We start from the raw sequence: 27,263 nt of genomic DNA, 5'->3' as shown, positions 1-27,263 counted from the left end.
GCTGCACTTAGACACACAAGTCTCTCTTTATCCATTGTTCCCTGTGTATACACTGAAGAGTAAACAGCCAAACAAGCACATCAAGATCTTTGCAACACCTTCTGTTACTTGTTGCTATTTCAGCAAATTACCACATGCTGATTATGTGGGTAAACATGCAATCCAACCAGGTAGATGAAAGATGAAAACCTTATCCGATGTATTCACCACAGGCTGTTGATTTAACACCAATTCAAAACTTAATAACTACCTGTCCTTTTCACTACACCAAGCATGAACAATTTTACAAAATAAATGTTCATTTTTTATTCCTGACTAAACATGGTTTATCTAAAGACCTGATTACTCATCTAAATAACAAAGTCAGAGGAAACTGCAAAATGTTTCTCTAGTTATGATTTTGTAATATTTAATAGTATAATTAGCATAAGTTTGCAGTTTTGTGAAAAACTTTATGCACGAAAACTGTTTTTTTTTTGTTGCAGTTTTATGTAAGTCCTATTGCGGACAACGTAATTAAATTTTAATTGTAGCCTATTGTCTTAAGTTTTTCAGGGAAATTTAACAGTTTAGCGTTCAAACTTCCAGCAAAAGAGAAAGTCGATATTTTGGTCTTCTTGACCAAAATAACACACCTAAACTTTAATTCATGGACAATAAATCACAATTTTAATGGCAGTTACAATATTGATCAGAAAAATCTCTATTAGATATTTCCCCAAATCATTCAGCCCTAGTTGATGGTAATTGAATGTACAGATGTACACAAACTTTGAACATCACCACTTAACACATTCTACAAAGAACAAACAAAATATGGCATTTTTTGACAAGTTAGTGCACACCTTTTACTTGTTGGGTTTAACATATTGAAAATATGTATAAATATATATAAAATGTGCCATAACTGAGGGTTCAAACATTTTCTTTCAACTATATCTAGCAAAATGCTACCAGATACAGCCAAATTCAGCTTCAGTTCAAACCATTTTTCATTTCTGCAACAGTGTTTATCAAGTCCCTGCTTTGCATTTATAGCAACTATAACTTCCTGCCACTCCATTGTCTTTCTTTTATTGCTTTTGTTCCTTACAGAAAGACCACCAATTAAAATATGTTTTTGAATATTCACCTCTGCTACGTATGCTTCAATTTCACAGTCTAGTTCGCTTATTTACTTTTGTGAGTTGGTTCTGCCATCACCTCTATAAGTAGGTTCATTAAGAAACATAGCCCTATTTGTATGCATACAGGATGCATGCATTATCATGAATAATTAATAAAAGTATTTAAAGATCAGAAACACCTTTAAAAATTCACATTTACCTAGATGAGGAGATGGAACGGGACCAAAAGCATGCGCACACAAACTCACGATAACTGTGAATTATAAAGGGATTATGCACAGGTATTGCACACAGTGTCAGAAATTTCAAATTTCTTATTCAAACTTTTAATTTCATTATACAGATTCTGCCATTTCGGGCTGCATAAACATGTAGGATGCAAACTTTACATATTGTTAGAAATGAGACCCCAGACAATCGTTCATGAAAAAGTACACAAAAAAGCTTCACCCGTGAAACATGGTGGAGGTAGTGTCATGACATGCAAATGTACAGCTGTACTGCAACAGTGCAATGTGTTTTTACTTGTCTGCTTTGATGATGTAGCAGCAGAATGAATTTTGGTATGCACAGTAGCATCTAACTATTAAGGGCTGAATTTTCTGAAAGCATCTTAGTACAAAGATGATTCTTAAAAGGTAGAGTGAGCGTCACATTGAACACTGCCTCTACCAGTTAAGATAATCTTAAAACTAAGAATGCTTTGGGAAACTGGGCTTAGTTTCAACAAAATCTGCTGAGCTGATTGTTAAACAAAACCATGTAATATGTAGAGGACGTTTATTATAATTTCAGCATTTTACTTCATATACATGCAATCTGTGAGATGTTTTTGTGAAATCCTACATTGTTCTTCTCTCAATATGGTTGAAATGTGAATTTTCACTTTTTTCATGAAGGAGAAAGTTCTGAGACCTCTCCTCCTTCTGCTGTATCTGCTCTGACTATGACTGTTTGACATGGGTGTATCTGATCCACACACAAGAGAGAATATAACACAGAATCCGAATGTGACAGAGGAGTAAAAGCTTGTGAAAACAGCTGCTTTGTATCTCTAAATTACCTCTGGCAGTACTTTAGATGGTAATTCAAAATACCTGTCATCACTGTGCATTTTTAATAACATGTTCTACCAAATTACCAGATTCTGCCATGTGTCTGTTCAAGGTGTCCCTTCAAAGATATGTTTCATTTCAAATCTAATATGCTACTGTACTACGTCAAGAATAGTGTTGCCCAGTGTTTTCCCTTATTCAGTTCATCAAACATAATTAGATTATGATTTAAATCACACCCAATAAATATTAAACTAAATCTTGTAACCATTGACTTACTGCAGTTTTTCTCATCTGTTTATGCACATTCATTAACTTCCCAAAAGATAGCAGCACAAGCAAAACACACACTCGCTACAAACAGGCAGCCGGGCCGCTGTTTAAACAGGTTAGACCAACACAATCTACCTTCATCAAAGCCACTATAAATGTACAATGTATAAGAGTCTTAAAAAAGACATTGTGGCATTAAAAGAAGAGTCTAAGAGGCACGGACCTTAAAAGACAATGACCAAAAAGCCAGGAACCAAGCACAAAGTAAAGATTCAGGATATGGCCTATACATATCAAAGATGTGTGAACATCAGATACAAATTTACACACAGTATTTTCTCTCTGTACAGCATACAGCAGAAAGAAAAAGAATGTGAATCCTCTGGAATTACCTAGTTTTCTACAATAATTGGTCACAAAAAACATGATCTGTTTAAGTCACAGACCATTTATCCTTACTGGATCCTTGCTTGAGCTTAGCCATATTCTTCAGATGTCTGATGTGAATGGCTCTTAAGTTCATTTCATAGCATGTTTACTGGGTTAAGGTCTGGTCCACTCCAAAAGGCAGATTTTTATTTTATTTTTTAAGATATTCTGTAGTAGATTTTCAGAAATGTTTAGGGAAATTGGTGGATCATTCTCAGCACTGCAGTAACACCGACGTGATGGTGGTGCGTTAGTATTTGTTGCACTGATACAAGTGAATCAGACACAGCAGTGCTAACACCTCAGTGTCACTGTTGGACTGAGAATAGTCCACCAACCAAAAATATCCAGCTAACAGCAGATATGATGAAGGACTAGAGGATGACCAACACAAACTGTGCAGCAGCAGAGCTATCGTCTATGACTTTACATTTACAAGGTGAACTGACAAGGAAGGACTGTTTGTAGTTTGAGTGGACACAGTGTTTAAAAACTCCAGCAGCACTGCTGTGTCTGATCCACTCATACCAGCACAACACACACTAACACACCACCACCACGCCAGTGTTACTGCATTGCTGGAATGATCCACCACCTTAATAGTACCTGCTCTATGAGGGCCCATTGTGGTCCTGACCACTACAGAACAGGGTAAAAGGGGGCTAACAAAGTAGGCACAGAAACAGATGGACTACAGTCTGTAATTGTAGAACTACACAGGGCACCTATATAGTAAGTGGCACTGATAAAATGGACAATGAGTGTAGAAACAAGGAGGTGGTCATAATGATATGCCTGATCAGTGTATATAGTACATTTGTTCTTTCCTAACAATTCAACCTTAGTTTCATCAATCTACAAAATATATTCCCAGGAGCGTTTTGAAGTGTCAACATGCTCTTTGGAAAACTTCAGGTGTGAAGCAATGTGTTTTCTTCCATGGTGTCCCTGTTTATCCTTTTTTATATGGTAGACTCAGGAACAGAGATGTTAACCAGTTCCTTTTCTTTAAAGTCTTACGATAGGGTTTTTAACTTCACTGAGCATTCTGCATTGTGCATTTGAGTGACCTTGGCTGAGCAGTAGACACAGTACTTAATCTTCTCCACCTATAGCCAATATGTCTATATATAGACAAATAAGTACCTAAACATTTTAAGATTACTTTGCAACCCTTTCCAGCTTTATGCAAATCAACAATTATGGATCATAGGTCTTCTGAGATCTCTTTTTGTGAGGCATGATGTCAGCAGATGCTTCTTGTGGATAGCAAACTCAAAATGTTTTTTTATAAGTCAAAGTAGCTTTAACCAACACCTCCAATCTCAATTTGTTGCTTGGACTACAGGTTTGCTAACTCCAGACTCTAATTAGTTCTTACTAATTAAGTCATTAGCCTAGGGGTTCACATACTTTTTTCAACCTACACAGTGATTTTTTTTAATGATGTATTCAACATGGACAAGAACAGTAAATTACTTTTGTTATTAGCTCAGATGAAGACCAGAGTAATTTTAAACATAGAAGCAGGTAATTCCAAAGTTTTAACATGCTATTTCTTGCCAATGTAGATTCAACTCCTAAGACTGAAAATAGGTACCAGATCATGGGCACCTTAATTTGTATGGAAGTGGTCAAAAGAAGCACCAAGTCAATGCTTGTTGTGCTAAGTTGAGCTAGACAATCAATTACTGAAAATCTTTTCTTTTTTTTTTTTTTTTAATGTCCTAAACTATTGAATGCTTGCTTGTCAACTAATATTAGTGAGCTAATTCATTAGATTAACAATAGCAAGATGATAGCTTTACTTTGCTAACTGCAGATATTTTATCAGCTTGTACATAACACAAAAACGCTGCTGTTGGTTATAACTGTTTGCCAAGACAATGGAGATACTTTTAATTTAACCACTACTGTCTAACTTAAATTACAACTCTACTCTTTTGCATTACAGCATGATGCACCAAATCAAATCTCAAGGACTGAGCTTTCATTCTCATCTGACAGTGTGTTTTAGGAGAGGTTAATGAAATCATAGGAAAACATATAACTTCACTACATTCGCTCAAATATTTACACGCAAAGTCCATTTTGGAATTTAAAATGGGTGGTGCAAAAGGACGTTTTGCTGTTCCCTCAATAAAACCGAGGACTGATGTGCTAGTACCACATGATAAATCTTAATAAATAAAAAACCTATAGGACTTTTAAAAAAGAGAATACATGTTTAGAACTGCTGTACTGTATGTGAAACACAGTAAACACATAAAAATTCAGAGCGACATAAACAATGAATCTAGTCACAAATCTTCCTGTCACCACACAGAGCTACTAATAGGTCAAAGTGCTTATCATTTAGGTTTCTGCTGAATGAAGCAAGAGTGTGCAAAAGAGGAACTAATAAAACCTCAGTAGTGGTAGGGCAGAGTGGTTAGTTCTGCATTCTAAATAGAGTGAATTTGATAACCACTGTATGTAGACTCTGACCTTAACAGCAAACTATAAACCTAACACTAGTGGTCAAATAATATGGGTTTTTCAATTTTCAATAGCTGATACCAATATTTAGAGCGCAGGGCAGCTGATTGCTGATATGAAATGATACACAAAAACTGCTGAACTTGTTTTGTTGTCTCTGATTAAATAGATCTGCATTCTTGTTTAAGTGGATCCACATTCGTTCTGCAGTGCACCCATTTTAAATAAAAAAAATGTATTAATTAAATAAATGTTTGTGATAAGTGATCAAATAGCTAACATATATTTAACAATAGATTCTAGCAGTGTTAGATTGCTGTCATTTAGGATGGGAGAAATGTGCTAACATTTACAAAAGACAATGGTGACTGACCAAATTTAGCCAAACATTTATAGCAGGGTGCATAAGAGCTATAGCACGGGGCTCGAAACTGGCTCCTTCACCACCTTGACAAAATATGCTTCAGGATGGTTTTGGATGTTTGTATAGGAATTCTCCAGCACTTAGTACATTATTTTCGTATTTAAACATGAACAAGAGGTTTCCACAGCCAACAGAGGTCGTATTAAAAGACAACATAAGCCTAGTTTGGAACAAACTTCTTGGACTGTCAGGTAATACCAGGCCAACTTGAAATTTTAAGTCAACTTTTGCATAGCTTTTCAAAAATTTTCTAAACTTAGTTTAGTCTAATATTCTCCATATTGGGAAAACAGTTATCAGTTTTTAAAAACATAGTTAAGCTCACTCAAGAGCGGAAGTGGTTGCCTCCTTATAAACTGAAATTACTTACATTCAGTTTAGTTGTTCTAATTTAGTTGTTCGCACCCACAGGTGACAACACCCTCTATCACAGAGACTCCAGCCTGTGGGTGTTACAGCTATCTCCTCTCAGACTTCTGACTGCAGAATATATTTATCTTTTTTTTCCTAAGGATTCACAACTTAAACTGTATTTTGTAGGCTTAACATCAAATGATTGTTATTTAATATCATGCAACAAGTAGCAATCATGGTAAAGGTGAAGAAACTTCCTAAAGCTGTCAGGGACAACATTATTACACAACACTTATATGGATAAAGCTACAGAGCCCTAGCAAATACTTTAAACATCCCTGTCAGTAGAATAGGTTTGATAATATGTATTAGGAAAGCGGGCCTGGGTTACAGGGCGAAGATTTTGTCGACAAGTAACGCAATGCTTATGTGTAAAAGGCAATAATTACTGTTTTGAGACAAGAAATGAGAGTGAACTAGAGACAACTTACCGTTAACCAACTTGTAAATATGTTGGGAAATTGGGGTGCATGTTTAAGATGTATTTGGGCATGCACACAAACAGAGTCAACTTTTTTATTTTTGTGTGTGTGATTGAGAGAGAAAGATTAAGACGCTGCCTGTTAATTCTCTTTGCAACGCATTTAAATGCTAACTTGACTGCACAGTTCTTTGTTGGCCTTCTACGTATTTTACTTACATTATGTTTAGCTTGAACACATGGAACCAATAATAAATGCTGACATGCTCTGGAACATCAGCTTCCTTCTGTGTGACTCGCTACAGTAAAACAACCGAGCTAAAATGACTGTGTTGTACCATAGAGCAGCTGGCTCCTAAGCCCCATCTACAGCCAGGAAATAAGATAAGAAAAAGATAAAAGAGAAACCAGTAGTCACTTGAAAAGAGTTGTAGGATGGCCTGAAAGCCTCCACTCCATGCAAATATCTTCTACTGAAAAGAAGGACAAAGATGCATGTGTAGAGTTTGCATACAATCATTTAGACAGATCAGTACCGATTTGCAAAAAATGCACTCTAGACATATTTGGCTTGTCATAGACAAATTCAGCTTGTCATATTTAGAGAAGAAGAGATGTGCAAATGATGCCAAATGCACCAAACCCAGAGTGAAGTACAGAGTTGGAAGCATCATGATGTGGATCTACTTCTCAGCAAACAGCACTGGGACAACAACAACAGATACATTCTGGGGAGAAGACAGAAACTTCAACAAGACAATGACCTCAAACATACAGACAAAATAAGACTGGTTACTAAAAAAGAAGCTTGCATAGCCTTGCCAGTCTGGTAACTTTTTGTCAAATCAAAATGGTGTGCCAAGACAAAAAGGCTAAGATTTAACCACAATGCCATGAAAGGTAGCAGATATCTCAAAGCTATTAGTGTGACAATGACTTAAAAAAATGACTTTACAAAAAATGCTTTGCTTTTGCATAAGTACATAGTCAAAAGCCATTGGAAGTAGTAATTATTTAATACATTTAATTTAGTAATTTAATATAGAACTATCAGCCAACTGTGTTTGCACACTGTGGAATTAAACCTCCGCATTTAACCCATCCGTGCAATGAAACACCCACATACATGCACACTAATGAACACACACAATAGGGGGCAATGAGCATACTTGCCCGGAGTGGTGGGCAGCCCTATCGATGGGGCCCGGGTAGCAAATGGGGGTTAGGTGCCTTGCTCAGCAGTACTTTAGTCATGGGGATCAGACCAGAAACTTTCCGGTCACAGGGCTGGTTCCCTAACCTCCAGCCCATGACATATATGCGCTGGTAGCTTATTACATAAAAAGAATATCGGAATACTTGTTTCCTTTCACTGTAGATGCATTACTCAAAATGTAAGTTAGGAGAACTTTTAGCTAAACTAAATTCAGAAAATAAAAAAGGTAAGCAGAATTATTCTTTTTTTTCAGGTGTACTTTATGGTGGTTTTTGGTGGTCAGAGTTTTTCAGAAAGCTAAACCACTGCAAAGATTATGGGTGAAATCTTGATACCTTTAATAAGGATGCCAAGGATAAACCCATCACACATGAAAGCACATAAGCAAGCTTATTCGATTACAATACAAGCTGACTCAGTTTAAAGCAAGTTTGTGATGATTTAGGCATGCAGGTTGCACCATGCTATTTGCTAAGTTTCCATTACTCGTTAGCTACATTAGCAGCTCCCAGGCTAGAGTTCATTTGTGTACACTCAACTTAAACTGTATTGTTCTCTCAACCAAGATGCAGTTCTTAAAAGATGAGATTTAAAGGGAATTTTTGACTAAGTTGAGTTAAATCTGTGAAGTAAGTTGCCTTATCATTATAACCTTACCTGACTGATTTTTTACAGCATACAGTCTTACTCTTGCTAGGGGAATGCTTTTGAGTCCTGATAAGCATGAACAGAGAGAGGGGTGTGTTAACCTTGTCTCTGACTGGGTATATTGTACAAAGGCACTGCTGTGGCTGAGGATCAGTCTGCAATGTGCACTCTTGCTGTACTGAATCCATGTGCTGGCATTTATTTCTGCCAGCAAGTGCAATATCTGCCTGTTTGTTCAGAAAGTGTGGCCTGTGCAACTTTGGGGGTCCCCCAAGTGGTGCATGTACATCACATTCCAACTTGAATGGAGTATATACTGAGCATATTACTGGAAAACACTGCACATATTGTCTAAAGATACCTAGAGTACACAAAAGGCAGCATGAATTATTGAGGTGTGCCTTGTAAACCCTGTAAGATAATATGTGTGGCATGACAGCATATGCACTGACAAACTGCAAAGTACCAGTTCACTTCATTCATGTAACTTCTGTCGAGCCAACAGTAATTAAGAGATTCTACTAAAAGGTGGGAGTGACTGTAAGAACCATAAGATCTGGTTTAGACCAAACAGCTCTGGCTCAGTCATAACAAAAAAAAAAAAAAAAAAAAGAGTCATGGGGAGCCTGTGGTTTGCAGAGTACTGAAAAAAGAAGTTATTTTGAAATGCTACTCCTTTGCACACGTGGGGCACACTGTGTTTTCCAGACGAGACTGAGTATACTATGTCATCGAGACTGAGCGCAAACATTTGCTGGCATCCGCTGCGCCATAAATTATGCACCATGCTATCTCCTGAAAGTTAAAAAGGACGAGGTTCCATGTGGGCTATCAATTCTTAATCCAAAGCCTGTTTGGCAAACTGCCACTTCAAAGACATGAAAGTCCACCAGTTTGTTGGGCATATAAAGCTCACCGTGCAGTGTCTGCCAAACAACCATAACGATTTTATTCTTCTCTATAGTTTACTAACACATTACGTGTGACACCACCAAAGCACTAAATAAACAAACAATCTTTGAAAAAACTTCATTCCAACTGACTAAGCCTGTGCTGGTCTAATTTGGCCTACTTTTGATAACTGTTACTTATGAGTCACCGCATGTCTTACACAACCACAGGCTCCTGAATACAAGATCATGGCCATGGAACGGACATGAAAGAAGCCTTCCTCATTTCTAATGTCTCTCACCTCTGAGCTACTTTTGTACATTATAAATGAAAAAGAGAACACTGACGTTCTACACTTCTGTGTTGAACTGAGAGTCAAAGCTTTCTTTTCCATTTGTTCATATGACACTGAGAATTCTTTAGATTTCACTCTCTGGAAGTGTTTCTAAAGCCTCTCCTTAATTTCTACCTTAGGAGAAGCACTGCAGCACAACTGATAATACAAGGTATTAGCCAAAATGTTTAACAAAATCTCAAAGTGCTTTACACAAGAAGATAGGTAAAACGTTGGAAATATACAATTATAAATTATACAATTCTATGGTCTACATGAAATAACAGCACAATACGATAGTTACAAATTAGCCTTAACAAATATGTTTTTAATCTGGATTGGAAAACACCAATCAGACTTGCATTCCTAATACCCTCTTGAATGCAATTCCAGATCTTAGGAGCTACATAAGTGCTCCTATGAGTTTGAAATAAGCTCGCCTCAGCTGAGGGAAGTGGGCTGGTCAGGCTATAACTCTTTAACAGATCAGCAACACAGTATACTGCCAAAAGTATTCACTTGTCGGAGTGACATCCCATTCTTAATCCATAGGATTTAATATGATGTTGGCCCACCCTTTGCAGCTACAACAGCTTCAACTGTTCTGGGAAGGCTTTCCACAAGGTTTAGGAGTGTGTTTATGGGAATATGGGAACTAAGGACCCAAGCCCAACCCCTGAAAAACAACCCCACACTATAATCCCCCCTCCACCAAACTTTACACTTGGCACAATGTAATCAAGTACTGTTCTCCTGGCAACCATCAAACCCAGACTTGTCTAACAGATTGCCAGATGGAGAAGCATGATTTGTCACTCCAGTCTCTACTGCTCTAGAGTCCAGTGGCGGCGCTTTACACCACTGCATTCTATGCTTTGCATTACGCTTGGTGATGTAAGGCTTGGATGCACCTGCTCGGCCATGGAAACCCATTCCATGAAGCTCTCTATGCTGTTCTTGAACTAATCTGAAGGCCACATGAAGTTTAGAGGTCTGTGGTGAGTGACTCTGCAGAAAGTCGGCGACCTCTGCGCACTATATGCCACAGCATCCGTCAACCCCGCTGTCATTTTACATGTCCTACCACTTTGTGGCTGAGTTGCTGTCGTTCCCAATCGCTTCCACTTTATGATACAACTGACAGTTGACTGTGGAATATTTAGTAGCAAGGAAATTTCACGACTGGAGCTGTTGCACAGGTGGCATCCTATCATGGTACCACTCTGGAATTCACTGAGCTCCTGAGAGCAACCCATTCTTTAACAAATGTTTGTAGAGGCAGTCTGTATGACTAGGTGCTTGGTTTTATACACCTGTGTACGAGGAAGTGTTTGGAACACCTGAATTCAACGATTTGGATGGGTGAGAATACTTTTGGCAATATAGTGTATATGCTTAAATTAATGTTATTTTCTATTTTTTGATCTTTCAACTGAGAATTTTACTGTAATGTAATAAAATTAATGTAATGCAATTTAATGAAATGCAATTTGGTGCATCATAATATTTGTTTACTAGAATTACAACTCCAAGTAGGAAAAATGTAAATAAAAACAGAAAACAATGGTTTATTAAATTACATTGACAAATAATACAGTGAACATTGTAAAATATTCAAAAAGCATCTTCAACAGGGAATGCAATCATGCTTGGTTATAAAAGAAGCACCCAGGAAAGGCCCATTTCTGTTTGAGCCAGGATGGGCTGAGGCTCACCACTTTGTTAAAATACTTTAGTAAAAAAATCAAACAGTTTAAGAACATCATTTTGTGAGCAACTGAAAGGATTTTACATATTTCACACCCCCTACACTACACATTCACATCGAAAGATACATATAATCCAGAAAAATGTGCCTAAAGTGCAAGGGCTAAAACCACAACTGAATGCCCATGACCTTCAATCCTTAAGATAGCATTCAATTAAAACTAGCATTCTCCTGTGATGAAGATCACAACATGTGCTTAGGAATATTTTGACAAACTGTTGAGCTCATCTGAAATGGACTGATGCACAGTGGAAATGTATATTGCGCTCTCATGTTCTGATGAGTCAACCTTCCATTTTGTTTACAGAAATAATGGACAGTGTGTTCTCCAGGCCAGGGAAGGAAAGCACCATCCAGACTGTTAGCTAAAAGCCTGGGTCTCTCAGGGTATGGGGAAGTGTGAGTGGGTAACTTGCACATTGGTGAAGGCATCATTATTGCTGGACACACACATTCATTGCTTTGTTGTTTTTTTTTTTTTTTGCCATTTCACATATTAGAATTAGGTTTGTATTAAAATGGTAAGCTACTGTGCCGCAAAAAATGTAAATACTACTATTCCTATAAATGTCTGTCCACTGTTATTTTTAGTTTTTTTTTCTGATAGTATTTTGCATTTTCAGTTTCGTTAAATGTCTTCAAGTTTCAAAGTGATAAAAAATTAGCTGTAGAAGTTTTTCCTCCTCCTTTCGCGACACAGCAACAGCTTAAAATGTTCTAAGTGTGTACCTTTGAAGGGTGCCAGCTTGTGCAGCTCTCTGTTGGTGCTGATGGGAAAACAAGACGCGCTTAGCCTCCTCTCTTTCTTCAGCGCACCCTGGGAGGAAGACTGCTTCACCCGCATCAGCTGGGCAGAGGGGGGCGCACTGCTGCTTCTCTTATTGGAGCCCTGTGGAAACAAAAGTCACAGAGAGCAGGTTCCCTTTACAACCTCTGAGTTCCTGTCCAAGGAAGCGGTGGATCGCCTGTCGCCCTAATTGCCTCAGAGCCTGCAGGGCTGAGGGGGCACGGATAAGGGTCATGTTCCTGCGTGAAGAAGATCAGGTGTTTTGTAGTAGAGCAATCTGAGCAGATAGGCTTTTGTTTGCGGAATCTGTTGAATGTGCCATTGAATTATTAGGTAATAGAGCTCTCCTTTGTCTTTTGCATGCAAATAATTCAGCCAATTTAACCTGTATGAAGCTAGAATACCTTTGAAACTAGACAGGGTTTTCGTCATGAGATTTAATATAGCCCTTGTCTTAGTAAAACAACACTAAAAAGAACACAGACCATTAGAAACCTCTCCATACAATAGAGTACACTCTATTTTTATGACATAAAAAACAAAAATGAACATTTCATGGAAAGATTATGAACTACTAAACAAAAAGGGACTCACGAATAGCTTACTTAAAGGAGAATTCCACCATTTTTTTCAAAGTAAGTGCATGATCAAACCATTCATATACAAACAAAGCCATATGGAGTAGTTTGAGGAGAAATGTGCTATACTAGAGAAATATATCAAGAAATGTTCACAAAGGTCATCCAGAGTATTGAATGCCTCTAAAAGCTACCTCCCAGAACGTTATACATGCTTTGATGTCCAAGACATTGTTTTATGATAGTTTTGATTGGCTAAAACATATTTGCAATAAAAAAAAAAAAAACTAAAAAAAAAACTAATAGAGACGTACTTGTTGGCTGATATATGGCAAAATAGTACCTAAAGAAAACTTTTTGGGGATTTACCATTACTTTACTAATATAAATATTCCAGGCAAAAACTCAGAAAACACATGCAGGTTCACTGATAGTTTTGAATATTAAATAAAATGGTTACATTTGCACTGTAGACATGCCAATCACTGGTTCCTATCTCCACCACTGTAAAGAAATCTGAGTTGGCAAGTTTTTCTACATCAAACTACTTTGAATTACTTTATTTACATTTCAACAATTGAATTTTGCAGAAATTTAGAAAAATCATCTGAATTCTCCTTTAACTATTATTTGTCTTACATTTGAAGTACTGCATGGCTCAAAGGGATGTAACATTTTCTTTTTTCTTTTCTGTATTTAGAGTGGATCTGAATGCCAAAAGAGGATTGTGGTCATTGGAATCCACCAAAGCTCTTCTTTTAAGCCTTATATAGCTTAGGATAGCACAGCACGCTGGATACTACCATTTAACAATGGTGATCAGAGAACAACACTGATACAGTTGAACAGCCAACTTCTACCAGTAAACAATCATGATGATTCTGCATGCTTTGCAAATTACCGCTAATAAAAATATTACTATTAAGTAAAAGTTTGTGCTAATCTACTGTCTTACAAATCTACTTGTAAAATAACTCTACCTTTTAAATCTGTCTCAACAGTGCAATAGATTACTAGATGTGAAAATAAGAATCTTGTAGTTTACCTCTTTTTCAGAGTCATGGCTGTTTTGGTGTTTGCTCCCACTTTTACTGGATTTCCCAGACTTTGATGACTCCTAAAGTGTATAAAAATATGTCTTCATAACAATAAGTTACTGTAGATAGACAGACTAACCAAAAAACACAATGATACATAGACACAACTTGCATAAAAAGAAAGATTATCTTACATTTTATTTAATTAATGAACTGTGGTCCTACCTTGTCTTTTCTCGACTTGTTCGGCATTGTCTTGGTCTGTGCAGTCCTGTGATACCCCCCCGGGATAAGCCCCTTATTCAGCCCCCCTCACACACACTTTCAGGCTCCTGTCAAGTCTCATACTGCACACGCTGGATCGAGCTGTCCTTGGTCCGGGGGGCTCTGATTCGTCGATCTCGGTCATGTGACTTGAATCCGCTCAGCTCTGGCCTGGCGCTGTCTAGAGCACACTTCAGTGGCCTGGGGAAACAAATTCAAATGAGGCTCACTGGCCTAATTTGTGCTTGTTTGGGTCAATACGTGCGTTACATTAGCCTTGCAAAATGAGACAGACAGTTGCATATATAAACAGACACACCATCAGTCAGGGGTATGTACTGCCTAACCAGATCTAAGCTCTTACGTCGTCAGCACAAAACGTGCGCTACAGCTATAGATGTCTCAGCAGCGAGCGTTAACAGATGCCCTCTAGTGAAATGCTCTGGGACACACCAGTCACCTCATTAATAAATGTTTAGCCACATAATTTCTTTTCAAGAGTAAGAACATAATGATAACACACTTAAATATTTCTAAATTGCCTATCTGACTATTAGATGCAAACGATATTAAGAAAACAAAGTTTTCTGGCTTGCGCTGCAATCTCGCACCGTGATTCGGTACTGCAGATAACTGCAGTAGCAAGGGTGGGGCCAGTGCCTTTGTTCCGAGTGGTGTATGGGTAATGTAGTACATTGATCCACAACGGATGTTCTTTTGAACTCCAGTTGAACTACATACACCACAATGCTTTTTACAAATAAAGTCACTGTGACGGGCCGTGCGGCTTATATCCGCGGTCTCCTTAGCTGTCATGTTACGGTGATGTGGCGGAGTCCGTGATAGCGCAGGTTTTGTCTTTAGCTTTGGTCGATAGCGGCTTATTTAACGACAAAAAAATGTCTGATGGTGGAGGAGGCGAGGACGGCGGTGGCACGATGGAGGTGTCTGCGGCCGTGCAGACAGTGGCGGACACCTCGGTGCTGCAGAAACACATTAGGAAACTGGTGCCTCTGCTGCTGGAAGATGGCGGCGAGGTGCCGGCCTCTCTGGAAACCGCCCTGGAGGAAAAGAGCGCGGTTGAACAGATGAAAAAATTCTTGGCCGATCCTCAGATTCACGCCATTTTAGTTGAGCGGAGCTGTCTGAAAGGTCAGTTGAAGTGCTTTAGAGGTTTCTAAATGTTTAGTTCAGTGTGCGTCAAGTCCAAGTCCATCGGCCGCCGGACAACGACAGCATCTGATCTAGCGTTACTTCATCAGCCGGCTAGGCTAACTGCGTAGCTGCTTGTTAACTGGGCTGTCATTCCCGGCTAGACTGTTACAGTTTATACGTTTAAATGTGTTGCTGAGTGAGTCATAGCATACTCCAATGGCTTTATTACTGACTCCGTCTGATCTAAACTGTGAACATGTTTAAATAGGAGCTGACCAGACGCCATTACTGTCAACACCCTGTTTATTGAGCTGCGTTATCACATATTTAAAACGATATTACTAACTACCTAACGCATGCTCCTTTTCCTTCCTGAGTATTGCAGCTAGATAAGCAGTCAGGTGTTTGGGTACCACGATTAGTGTTTAGCTGATTCTAGTAGCTCTTACACTCTAGACATTTGTGCTGAATGTATCGTTTTTGACGACTTGGTCCCAGTTGTGGGGTTTGTTGAAACGAGGAAAACAATAAGCTGCCGTGTTTTAGCCATGCAGGACTGACACCCCTGCTTCAGGCAGTGGATCATGTGGTAGATATCATGTTTCTCCTGAGATTTCTAAGGCGTGTCCTCAGGCTTCGGTTCATCTCTGACCAGACCAGAGCAGCAGCTGCTTCTTTGTTTTGCCATCTTTTTTAAGAGAAACTCTCAAGGTTACAAACGTGTAGGCAATCCCTTATAGCAATTCAAGTATTATACTTAATTTCTCTGATACTCCATTGTTTTTTTCCCAGTGTAATTTGATTTTCAGTGTAGATTTTCATGCTTACACCGATGTGCATTGCAGTAGTGAGGCATGACATGGCAAATCACTTACAGCAGTAGGTCATCGCTATTAACGTGCTGTGCCATACTGCTTGGAACATCGTTGACAGCCACCAACTCGTATAGTTACTCAGCTAGCATCCGTTTCAGTGGATCAGCAGATCAAAGCACATTTTAGAGGTTTTTAGTTGCTTTTATGCTATTGTAAGCCCACCTTGGGTTCCAGGGCTGTGTGGAGTAGTTAAAAATTAAACCGAAATAGATCTGGTGAATCTGATTGGTGTTGTTGACAGTGAATTAGGAGGTTAATTGACCCTTCTGTGCTTGATCAAAATGACTGGTATTTGAGGCTTGCTCTTATATGCTCCATCCATCCATCCATCCATCCATCCTCCACCGCTTATCCGAATCCGGGTCGCGGGGGCAGCAGCCTAAGCAAAGAGGCCCAGGCCTCCCTGTCCTTCCCCACCTCCTCCAGCTCTTCCGGAGGAATGCCAAGGCGTTCCCAAGACAGTCGAGAGATATAAACCCTCCGTGTCCTGTTTCTTCCCTGGGGTGTCCTCCCTGTCGGACATGTCTGGAACACCTCCCTAGGGATGGCCGAACCACCTCAACTGGCTTCTCTCAACGTAGAGGAGCAGCGGCTCTACTCCGAGCCTCTCCCGAATCGCCGAGCTTCTCACCCTATCTCTAAGGGAGAGCCCGGTGACCCTGCGGAGAAAGCCCATTTCGGCCACTTGTATCTGCGGTCTCCGGGGCCTCACCCTGGAGCCAGGCGTGGGGGAGGGGCTCCTCGGCAAGCGCCTGGTGGCCGGGCCTTTACCACTCTCCCACGGACCCAGCAGCCATGGGAGGGGTGCTTATGGGGGTGCGGTGCATTGTGGATCAGGTGGCGGCCAAAGGCGGGGGCTTTGGCGTTCCGATCCTCGGCTACTGAAACTGGTTCTTGGAACATGGAACGTTACGTCTTATATGCTCCAAAATAGTTTATTCTGCAGTGAGTTGTGAGGCTTAGACTTTGATTTCAGCCTTTGCATTTATTATTGGGCTTTAATTAATATGAAAAGGTGGCCTTAGTCTTACATGCCTGGAGCTAAACGTGGCTAATAATGGTATATTCCTACAGCCTGCTATATTCAGTAAATATGAATTTGTAACTTGCATGTCTAGTGAATCTCAAGCATACATGGAAAGTGACGATCATGGCAAAAAGTAGGCTTAGCGTAAAGTACTGACATAGTAGGAATATAGACGTGTTAACTGCGCCTGCTGTTTTATGGAATAATTTTGCATTTTCAATTTAAGCGTTAACAAATGAAAGTCTATAAAACTTTGCAATTTGCAGTCATAAGAGCACTGCTTTAGTACAGGAGTTTATTGTGTGAATGCAAAATATTTGTTTAATTGCCTTTTGAACTTCTTTGCCACTGCTGAAGCACTGGAAGTCTGATTTCTATATGATTTGTGTTCTTCCTTTAGGCCTACTCACATTTCCATCATTTTGAGGCTTAGATGTAGCTGTGTGCTTGTGCCATGGGTGTGGTTGTCTGAATTGATTTTATTCAAACAGTCATACTGTTTGTTTTTTTTTGTTTTTTTTTCTTTTCTATTAATTAATGGTTTTGTCTTTTCCAGAGGATGTTGGAGATGAAGGCGAGGAGGAGAAAGAGTGCATTTCTTACTCAGTCAGTATTGACATCCACTATGGGATTAAATCCAACAGGTAAAAATCTCTAGCTTTCCCTGATTGGTTATGAATTTATGGTCATGCTAAGTTAGTGTAATATGATGCATTCCTAAGTGTCTTTAAGTACGTTTTGCTGAGTTATTGTTTGATATTCTGAAGCATTTGAGATTTAATTCAGATTTTTAAAATTAATTAATTTAATTTGTTTGTTTGTTTGTTTATTTATTTATTTATTTTAAACTTTCAGCTTGGCTTTAATTAAGAGAACTGGGGTCATCGATGCTGACAAGCCCATTTCAACCCAAGTCCGGGTTCTAACCCTGAGTGAAGATTCTCCCTATGAGACACTGCATTCTTTTATCAGCAATGCTGTGGCTCCCTTCTTCAAATCCTACATCCGGGAGTCCGGTAAAGCTGACAGGTAAGGTTAAAATTGACAACTTAAGAGAAAAAAAAAAGGTTGGCAGTTATGTACAATTTTTGATGATCCTATTCATTAAATACTTTGAGACCTTGTATTTCTTCTTATTTCAGGGATGGAGATAAGATGGCTCCCTCCGTAGAGAAAAAGATTGCAGAGCTTGAGATGGGGCTGCTACATCTGCAGCAGAACATAGAAATTCCAGAGATCAGTCTCCTCATTCATCCCATCATCACCAACATTGCCAAGCAGTGCTATGAACGTGGGGAGAAGCCTAAGGTTACAGACTTTGGAGATAAAGTAGAAGACCCCACCTTCCTTAACCAACTGCAGTCGGGTGTTAATCGCTGGATCAGGGAAATCCAGAAGGTGTGGAATTTTTCCTCCTGAGAACTTTTTGCAGATTTTTAAAATTAAAATATTAGGATAACTGAGATGTTCTGCTATTTATTTTGGGCATGACTAACCAAAGTTGGTATAATGTTGATGTATTTTTTCATTAAAGGTGACTAAACTGGATAGAGATCCTGCTTCTGGTACAGCACTGCAGGAAATCAGCTTCTGGCTGAACCTTGAACGTGCCCTCAATCGCATTCAAGAGAAGAGAGAAAGTCCAGAGGTCTTGCTCACCTTGGACATTCTTAAGCATGGCAAAAGATTCCATGCCACTGTCAGCTTTGACACAGACACTGGTGAGGCTTCTTTATAGTATTTATATTGTTGTTAGGTATTTATTTGTTTGTTTTTAAACATGAATAATTCCATGGTTTGTGGCTTATTTTTCAGGTCTGAAGCAGGCTGTAGAGACTGTAAATGACTACAACCCTCTGATGAAAGACTTTCCACTCAACGATCTGTTGTCAGCCACAGAGCTGGATAAAATCCGACAAGCCCTGGTGGCCATCTTTACACACCTCCGCAAAATTCGCAACACCAAGTATCCCATCCAGCGAGCCCTGCGTTTGGTTGAGGCCATTTCCCGTGACCTCAGCTCCCAGCTCCTTAAAGTGCTGGGTACACGCAAGCTCATGCATGTGGCATATGAAGAATTTGAGAAGGTACTGATAATAAGTGGAACAATCTTTTGCAGGTATTGCTCCTTTTGGTGCATGTTGGTAACTCCTTTCCCTTATTTTTGCATCAGGTGATGGTGGCTTGCTTTGAAGTATTCCAGACCTGGGAGGATGAATATGAGAAACTACAGGTGCTCCTGAGAGACATTGTGAAGAGAAAGAGGGAGGAGAATCTCAAGATGGTGTGGCGCCTCAGCCCTGCACACAGAAAGCTGCAGGCCCGTTTGGATCATATGAGACGCTTTAGGAGACAGCATGAACAGCTGAGAGCTGTAATTGTCCGTGTGTTGAGACCTCAGGTACTGCAACACAGTACTGCACTGTTCAGGCTTTTGTTGTGATAATGTCCAAATAGTCACCATGTAAATATTTTTACTTCTCACTGGCTTGCTCTTTAGTGTTCTCAAGACGAATTATATTTAAACTGCTTTGTGACAGCATTTGAATAAATCTCTGTATAAATAAACTTGAAATAATACTTTGAGGAGATAAACTTGATGTTCGATTCCTGCAATAGCCTGTGATTGTTTGACTGGTTGGAAATCTTAATTATTTATTTATTTATTTATTTTTTTACATTTTCTTGTGTCCATTTTTCCACTTCTTTGGTGGTGTTTTTGTAGGTATCTGCTGTTCCCCAGCATGCACAGGGTGAAGCAGTAGAACCTCCGGACATGAAAGTGGCAGAAGTCCTTTTTGATGCTGCCGATGCTAATGCCATTGAAGAAGTCAACTTGGCTTATGAGAATGTTAAGGAAGTGGATGGATTGGATGTCTCAAAGGAGGGAATGGAGGCCTGGGAAGCTGCGATGAAGCGATATGATGAGCGTATTGACCGCGTAGAGACCCGAATTACCGCCCGCCTCCGTGACCAGCTAGGCACGGCCAAGAACGCCAATGAGATGTTCCGTATCTTCTCACGCTTCAATGCTCTCTTTGTCCGCCCCCACATCCGTGGAGCTATCCGTGAGTACCAGACCCAGCTTATTCAGCGCGTGAAGGATGACATAGAGTCCTTGCACGACAAGTTCAAAGTGCAGTACCCTCAGAGCCAATCTTGTAAGATGAGCCATGTGCGCGACTTGCCCCCGGTCTCTGGCTCAATCATCTGGGCCAAGCAAATCGATCGACAGCTGACTGCCTACATGAAACGTGTGGAGGATGTTCTGGGGAAAGGCTGGGAGAATCACGTGGAGGGTCTGAAACTGAAGCAGGATGGAGACAGTTTTCGTGCCAAGCTCAACACCCAAGAGATCTTTGATGACTGGGCCCGCAAAGTGCAGCAGCGCAACCTTGGCGTCTCAGGCCGAATCTTCACCATTGAAAGCAGTCGAGCTCGTGGCCGCACAGGAAGCATGCTGAAACTGAAAGTTAACTTTTTGCCAGAGATCATTACCCTGTCCAAGGAGGTTCGTAATCTAAAGTGGCTTAGCTTCCGTGTTCCTTTGGCCATCGTTAACAAAGCTCATCAGGCCAACCAGCTATATCCTTTTGCCATCTCACTCATCGAGAGCGTACGCACCTATGAGCGTACTTGTGAAAAGGTGGAGGAGAGGATCTCCATTGCACCGTTGGTGGCTGGTTTGAAAAAAGAAGTTCAGGCCCTGATCACAGAGGGCATTGCTCTGGTCTGGGAATCCTACAAACTTGACCCATACGTCCAGCGACTGGCTGAAACAGTCTTCAACTTTCAAGAGAAGGTTAGCGCACTTCTTATGCAATCTGCTTTCTCTTTTTGAGTATGCACATACTCAGTTGTTTTGTAACTATTTTGTCTTTAGGTGGATGACCTCCTTTTGATTGAAGAAAAGATAGACTTGGAGGTCCGCTCTCTTGAGACTTGCATGTATGACCATAAAATGTTCTCGGAGATCCTTAACCGTGTCCAGAAGGCTGTTGATGACCTGAATCTGCATTCATATTCCAATCTGCCCATCTGGGTCAACAAATTGGACATTGAGGTGAGTGTTTACAGGTTTAAAAAAAAAAAAAGTCACCATCAATCCCCCCCCCCACCCCCCCGCCCTCATTTGTTGTTTTGGTGATTCTCTTTGCCGTGTAGATTGAGCGCATCCTTGGAGTACGTCTCCAGGCTGGCCTTAGGGCTTGGACGCAGGTTCTTAGAGGACAGATGGAAGACAAGGCAGATGTAGATATGGACACTGAAGCACCACAAGTCAGCCATAAGCCTGGAGGAGAACCAAAAATCAAGGTAGGACTGCAGTCCTTGGTCAAATGTACAAAGTGTGAAACGTTTCACTAGCAACAGCTAGAACATTCCAACACAGTTGCACTCTGTTTTCCTATGCAGAATGTCGTCCATGAACTGAGAATTACAAACCAAGTTATCTACCTTAATCCTCCGATTGAAGACTGCCGTTACAAGCTCTACCAGGAAATGTTTGCATGGAAAATGGTCATTCTGTCGTTGCCACGGATCCAGAGTCAAAGATACCAGGTTTGTAGAAACATAACTGGGTTTTTTGGGTATATGTCTTGATTTTCTACAGAAGTGACCAGTGTTTTCTAATGAACAGGTGGGTGTCCACTATGAGCTTTCTGAAGAAGAGAAATACTACAGGAATGCTCTGACTAGAATGCCCGATGGACCTGCAGCTCTGGAAGAGGCTTACAGTGCTGTCAAGGAAAATGTCTCTGAGGTGGAACAGTATGTCAAGGTATTGTGCATCCTTCTGAAGTACTAAGGATTAGAGTAACGTGTAGCTTGACGCAAGCAGACGTTCTAAATTTCAAATGTCCTCCTACAGGTTTGGCTGCAGTATCAGTGTTTGTGGGACATGCAGCCTGAGAACATCTATAACCGCTTGGGCGAGGATCTCAATAAGTGGCAGGCTCTGTTGGTGCAGATCCGCAAAGCCAGAGGAACTTTCGACAATGCTGAAACAAGGAAGGAGTTTGGCCCAGTAATCATAGACTATGGAAAGGTGAACTATCCAAATCAGCCGTCTGATCTTTAATCTTTTTTTTAATGCAGTGGTTTATGCAGTATTGTGGTGTAATAAACAGGTTTATATTTGCTACAGTTTTTAAAAACTTTTACTCTTAATTTCAGGTCCAGTCAAAAGTGAACCTAAAATATGATTCCTGGCATAAGGAGGTGCTCAGCAAGTTTGGACAGATGCTGGGCAATAACATGCAGGACTTCCATTCCCAAATCTCCAAGGTATGTGAAAGCATCTCAGTTCTGAAGACATTCATACTCTTATAGATGAGCATGTTTGCAGTTATGTATTAATGTTTACTTTAATGCTTCATTTAGTCTCGCCAAGAGCTGGAGCAGCATTCAGTGGATACAGCCAGCACTTCTGATGCTGTTACATTCATAACATATGTTCAGGCGCTCAAACGTAAGATCAAACAGTTTGAGAAGCAAGTTGATGTAAGTATAACCACACTTCCCTTTTGTTTTGATTTGATATCTCAACAAGCACTGAGTTTGTTGCTGTGCTCTTTAGCTCTTCCGTAATGGCCAGCGTCTTCTGGAGAAACAGCGTTTCCAGTTCCCTCCTTCCTGGCTATACATTGACAACATAGAAGGGGAATGGGGGGCCTTTAGTGATATCATGAAACGCAAGGACACCGCTATCCAGCAGCAAGTGGCAAACCTACAGATGAAGATTGTTCAGGAGGACCGTGCTGTAGAGAACCGCACCTCAGATCTACTCACAGACTGGGAGAAAACCAAACCAGTAGCTGTAGGTTCAGTTTGAATTTTGTGGAGATTATGCAAGTGCATGTTCAGCTTTCATCTAACTTTTTAGTAGCTTTTAAAAATTCTACAGAATTTATCCTTTATTTTTATTTTTATTTTATTTTTTTAGGGAAACCTTCGTCCAGAAGAAGCCTTGCAGTCCCTCACCATCTATGAAGGAAAGTTTGGGCGGCTGAAGGATGACCGAGAGAAATGCGCCAAGGCTAAGGAAGCTTTAGAGTTAACAGACACTGGTCTTCTGAGTGGCAGTGAGGAGAGAGTTCAGGTATGATCTTTTAAGTCTCCTGTTGCTTTGCTAGCTCATGTAGGCTTTATGATGTGCAAGAGACATTGAGAAACCTCTGCTGTTCCCATGCATACTAATGTTTTTTCCCCCTTTTATCTTTGTGCTGCAGGTTGCATTAGAGGAGTTGCAGGATCTTAAGGGTGTGTGGTCTGAGCTATCAAAGGTCTGGGAGCAGATTGATCAGATGAAAGAACAGCCTTGGGTGTCTGTTCAGCCACGCAAGGTAAGATGGGGTAATGTTTGCTATCTCGTTTTAAGTCAGTGATGTGAGGCTCTTCATGCAGATCAATGTTTTTAATTTATCATTGTAGTTGCGTCAAAGTTTGGATGCTCTCCTGAATCAACTAAAGAACTTCCCTGCACGTCTCCGGCAGTATGCCTCCTATGAATATGTACAAAGGCTGCTCAAAGGCTACTTGAAGGTTAGCATCTACCTTCTACTTACATTAAAAGAATTGGAATGGACAAGAAATATGTAAAGACTTTGTGTGGGGGGGGGGCGGGGGACAGCTCTGTTGTACACGTTTTGTTTTTTGAATACACAGGTAAATATGCTGGTGATTGAACTGAAATCCGAGGCTCTGAAGGACCGACACTGGAAGCAGCTGATGAAACGCCTGCATGTGAATTGGGTACTATCAGAGCTAACACTGGGACAGATTTGGGATGTAGACCTGCAGAAGAATGAGATGGTGGTGAAGGATGTGCTGCTGGTGGCTCAAGGAGAGATGGCCCTTGAAGAGTTCCTTAAACAGGTCTAGAGTCCCTAACTTTTTTTGTTGTTGTTGTTGTTTTTTGTAAATGTTGAACAGGTTCAACGGAAGTTTTTCTTTGGAAATGAACTGTTTCTTGTAATTCAGTACATTCCCTTGTACTTTGCATATTGTACCTTGCAGATTCGAGAAGTCTGGAACTCGTATGAGCTTGACTTGGTCAACTATCAGAACAAGTGTCGTCTCATCCGAGGATGGGATGATCTCTTCAACAAAGTCAAAGAGCACATCAACAGCGTGTCTGCCATGAAGCTATCTCCATACTATAAGGTGAGATTTTGGAAAATGTATCATTTGGAGTGTATTTTTAGGGCAGTTTTCCTCTTGCTGTAGAAGGTAAAAATAATAAAGTACAAGTTGCCTTAATTCCCTGTGATTTTGGAAGGTCTTTGAAGAGGATGCCCTGAGCTGGGAGGACAAGTTGAACCGCATCATGGCTTTGTTTGATGTCTGGATAGACGTGCAGAGGCGCTGGGTCTACTTGGAAGGCATTTTCACCGGCAGTGCAGACATCAAACATCTTCTTCCTGTGGAGACACAGCGCTTCCAGAGGTGAACATTACTAGCAATGTCATTTCATGGGTTTAAAAAAGGTGTGTGGTGTGGTGTGTGTTTTTTTTTTTTTTTTTTTTTTTTTTTTTTTTTTTTTTTTTTTTTTTTTTTTTTTTTTAATAGGACTGGACAATGTACTGTGACTATCACAATAACGATACAGGATGTCAATGTGCTTTTCTGGACATACTAGTAGACAGTGGTGGACAAAGTCCTCCCTTTAGACCTCCACTTGAGCAAAAGTACAAAAGCATTTGCTTTCAAATGTACTTAAGTATCCAAAGTAAAAGTACTAAAAGATTAATTATGACTCTAATGTCCTATTACCATTTTTTGGAACAAGACATTTTAGGTGAAAATACTCCAGTGTCACTCTTGGTAAACCAATTTTTTTTAATAGAATGTCTAATGAGTCGGTCACTGATGTGGCTCCATCATATTTGCGAACAAGCAACATTTTAATTTGATTTATTTGCCATTTAGTTGTAAGTTTAAGTTAAATTTAAAAACTTGCTTGAAGTTTTGCTTGGCATGTCCAACAGGTCAAAACAAGCTCAAAACAGTGCACACTGTGTCCTGATTGGTGTGTTTGCTTCACGCTTCTTTCATTTTGACATGTTACGTTTTTATACACACAAGCCAAAAGGAATGACAGATTTTGCGTAATGAAGTGGAGTAAGAAGTTAGATATTTGACTTCGAAATGAAACAAGTCAAAGGAAAAAGTCGCCTAAAATGGAAATACTTCAGTAAAGTAAAGATACAGGAAAAACTACTTGAGTACAGTAATGAATTACATATACTTTGTTACTGTCCACCACTGATTGTAGAACACTGACCAACTCTACGCTTTAGTCCTGTTAAACTGGAATTTTGTGCAATAATATGCAAAATATTCAATAGAAATCATTGTATTCAGTTTTTTTAATTATTTGCATGTATTACCTCTAGATTTTCATGGTTGGCATTTGGCATGGATATTATACATGGTATCTCAACAGAGAACATATGTGCATGCCTATTTTACAGCATCAGCACAGAGTTCCTGGCTCTTATGAAGAAGGTGACCAAGTCTCCCCTTGTCATGGATGTTCTGAACATCCAGGGAGTTCAAAGGTCACTAGAGAGGCTGGCAGACCTCCTGGGAAAGATCCAGAAGGCTTTGGGAGAATATTTAGAGAGGGAGCGCTCATCCTTCCCCAGGTTAGATCACCTTCAGTTTTGTTTATTCTAGAGTGCTAGAGGCTCTTAGATTCAAAGTGTCTGACAAGATTGGCAATCTTCAGGTTCTACTTTGTTGGTGATGAAGACTTGCTTGAGATCATTGGCAACAGCAAGAATGTGGCTAAGCTGCAGAAGCACTTCAAGAAAATGTTTGCTGGAGTGGCCAGCATCCTCCTGAACGAAGATAACACAGAAGTCCTGGGCATCTCATCTCGTGAGGGAGAAGAGGTAAAAATGGGCAAAAGCAACGAAACTGACCTATTGGAATTTGGAGTCAGTTATTTGTGCAGGCAAAGAGAAATCCAAGGCATTTTCAGACATTAACCTGCACTGTTTTATAACGACTAGTATGGTGTTTTCTAGGTCCTCTTTAAGACTCCTGTGTCCATCACGGAACACCCAAAGATCAACGAGTGGCTGACCCTGGTAGAGAAAGAGATGCGGGTCACTTTGGCCAAATTGCTTGCTGAGGCAGTCACCGAAGTAGGAGCCTTTAACAAGGGCACTGGAATTGATCTTGGCACCTACATCAACTGGATCGACAGATATCAGGTACTGGGGTGAATCGAGTTACCATAACCAAAGTTTGAAAGTATGTCCAGGGCAGTGAACAAGGATTTGCTCTCATCTCACCCTCAGGCACAGTTGGTGGTTCTGTCCGCTCAGATTGACTGGTCTGAGAACGTGGAGTCCGCTCTGACCACCATCGCAGGTGGGGACAACATGGCTCCAATGCAGGCTGTGCTGGCTAATGTTGAGGCCACACTGAACCTGCTGGCTGACACTGTGCTGATGGAACAGCCTCCTATCCGCAGGAAAAAGCTGGAGCATCTGGTGAGGGTGTTGGATGTTTTATAAATACTTTGCTGTCTGAATATGTGCATTGAATGCAATGCAGTGGCTGTCAATTTTTGTTTGTTTTATTATTATTATTATTATTATTATTATTATTATTGCTACCTGCTGGGGAAAATCCTTTACTTTGTGGCTTCAGACAGGAGTCTGCCTACTGGACATTTTCTTTCCTAAAAATTCTTTGTTTTTATTTTCTGTGTTTAGATCACAGAGCTCGTCCACCAGAGGGACGTGACCAGGACCCTCATCAAGAACAAAATTGACAACCCCAAGTCTTTCGAATGGCTGAGCCAGATGCGCTTCTACTTTGACCCCAAGCAGACTGATGTACTACAGCAACTGTCCATTCAGATGGCCAACGCAAAGTTCAACTATGGCTTTGAGTACCTGGGTGTGCAGGAGAAGCTGGTACAGACCCCACTCACAGACCGATGCTACCTCACCATGACCCAGGCTCTGGAGGCCCGTTTGGGAGGATCTCCATTTGGTGAGTCTAAATTCCCTTTCTCTATGGGTTAACTCAAGCGGGATGGGTCCG

At 40.3% G+C, this 27,263-nt stretch overlaps 2 protein-coding genes across 4 annotated transcripts in view; one reads left to right on the top strand and one right to left on the bottom strand.

The window, feature by feature from the left end:
* ppp2r5ca (protein phosphatase 2, regulatory subunit B', gamma a) overlaps positions 1-14,323 on the bottom strand; it is a 50,068-nt gene extending 35,745 nt beyond the window's left edge. The window contains exons 1-3 of one of the 2 annotated variants that reach the window (XM_037542087.1): positions 14,106-14,323; positions 13,889-13,960; positions 12,208-12,367 (exon numbers count right to left, since the gene is read on the bottom strand). In XM_037542087.1, the coding sequence (XP_037397984.1) occupies positions 12,208-12,367; positions 13,889-13,960; positions 14,106-14,132 (259 nt within the window). In that variant the 5' untranslated portion in view covers positions 14,133-14,323. The remainder of the gene's footprint in view (positions 1-12,207; positions 12,368-13,888; positions 13,961-14,105) is intronic. The other variant, XM_037542086.1, reaches the window with a different exon arrangement.
* Positions 14,324-14,936: 613 nt separating this feature from the next.
* Positions 14,937-27,263, top strand: part of dync1h1 (dynein, cytoplasmic 1, heavy chain 1) — a 39,971-nt gene continuing 27,644 nt past the window's right edge. Inside the window, exons 1-27 of one of the 2 annotated variants that reach the window (XM_017713828.2) lie at positions 14,937-15,296; positions 17,758-17,845; positions 18,057-18,230; positions 18,344-18,599; positions 18,736-18,922; positions 19,017-19,288; positions 19,375-19,602; positions 19,927-21,003; positions 21,085-21,264; positions 21,366-21,515; positions 21,615-21,761; positions 21,841-21,981; positions 22,072-22,248; positions 22,377-22,487; positions 22,584-22,703; positions 22,780-23,019; positions 23,146-23,301; positions 23,432-23,545; positions 23,634-23,744; positions 23,868-24,077; positions 24,219-24,365; positions 24,481-24,647; positions 25,676-25,849; positions 25,933-26,098; positions 26,234-26,422; positions 26,510-26,704; positions 26,930-27,212. In XM_017713828.2, the coding sequence (XP_017569317.1) occupies positions 15,044-15,296; positions 17,758-17,845; positions 18,057-18,230; positions 18,344-18,599; positions 18,736-18,922; positions 19,017-19,288; positions 19,375-19,602; positions 19,927-21,003; positions 21,085-21,264; positions 21,366-21,515; positions 21,615-21,761; positions 21,841-21,981; positions 22,072-22,248; positions 22,377-22,487; positions 22,584-22,703; positions 22,780-23,019; positions 23,146-23,301; positions 23,432-23,545; positions 23,634-23,744; positions 23,868-24,077; positions 24,219-24,365; positions 24,481-24,647; positions 25,676-25,849; positions 25,933-26,098; positions 26,234-26,422; positions 26,510-26,704; positions 26,930-27,212 (5,713 nt within the window). In that variant the 5' untranslated portion in view covers positions 14,937-15,043. The remainder of the gene's footprint in view (positions 15,297-17,757; positions 17,846-18,056; positions 18,231-18,343; positions 18,600-18,735; positions 18,923-19,016; positions 19,289-19,374; positions 19,603-19,926; positions 21,004-21,084; positions 21,265-21,365; positions 21,516-21,614; positions 21,762-21,840; positions 21,982-22,071; positions 22,249-22,376; positions 22,488-22,583; positions 22,704-22,779; positions 23,020-23,145; positions 23,302-23,431; positions 23,546-23,633; positions 23,745-23,867; positions 24,078-24,218; positions 24,366-24,480; positions 24,648-25,675; positions 25,850-25,932; positions 26,099-26,233; positions 26,423-26,509; positions 26,705-26,929; positions 27,213-27,263) is intronic. The other variant, XM_017713830.2, reaches the window with a different exon arrangement.

The sequence above is a fragment of the Pygocentrus nattereri genome, chromosome 10 (assembly GCF_015220715.1).
Source record: "Pygocentrus nattereri isolate fPygNat1 chromosome 10, fPygNat1.pri, whole genome shotgun sequence".
NCBI classification, from domain to species: domain Eukaryota; kingdom Metazoa; phylum Chordata; class Actinopteri; order Characiformes; family Serrasalmidae; genus Pygocentrus; species Pygocentrus nattereri.
This window is presented reverse-complemented; position numbering and strand designations above follow the sequence as displayed.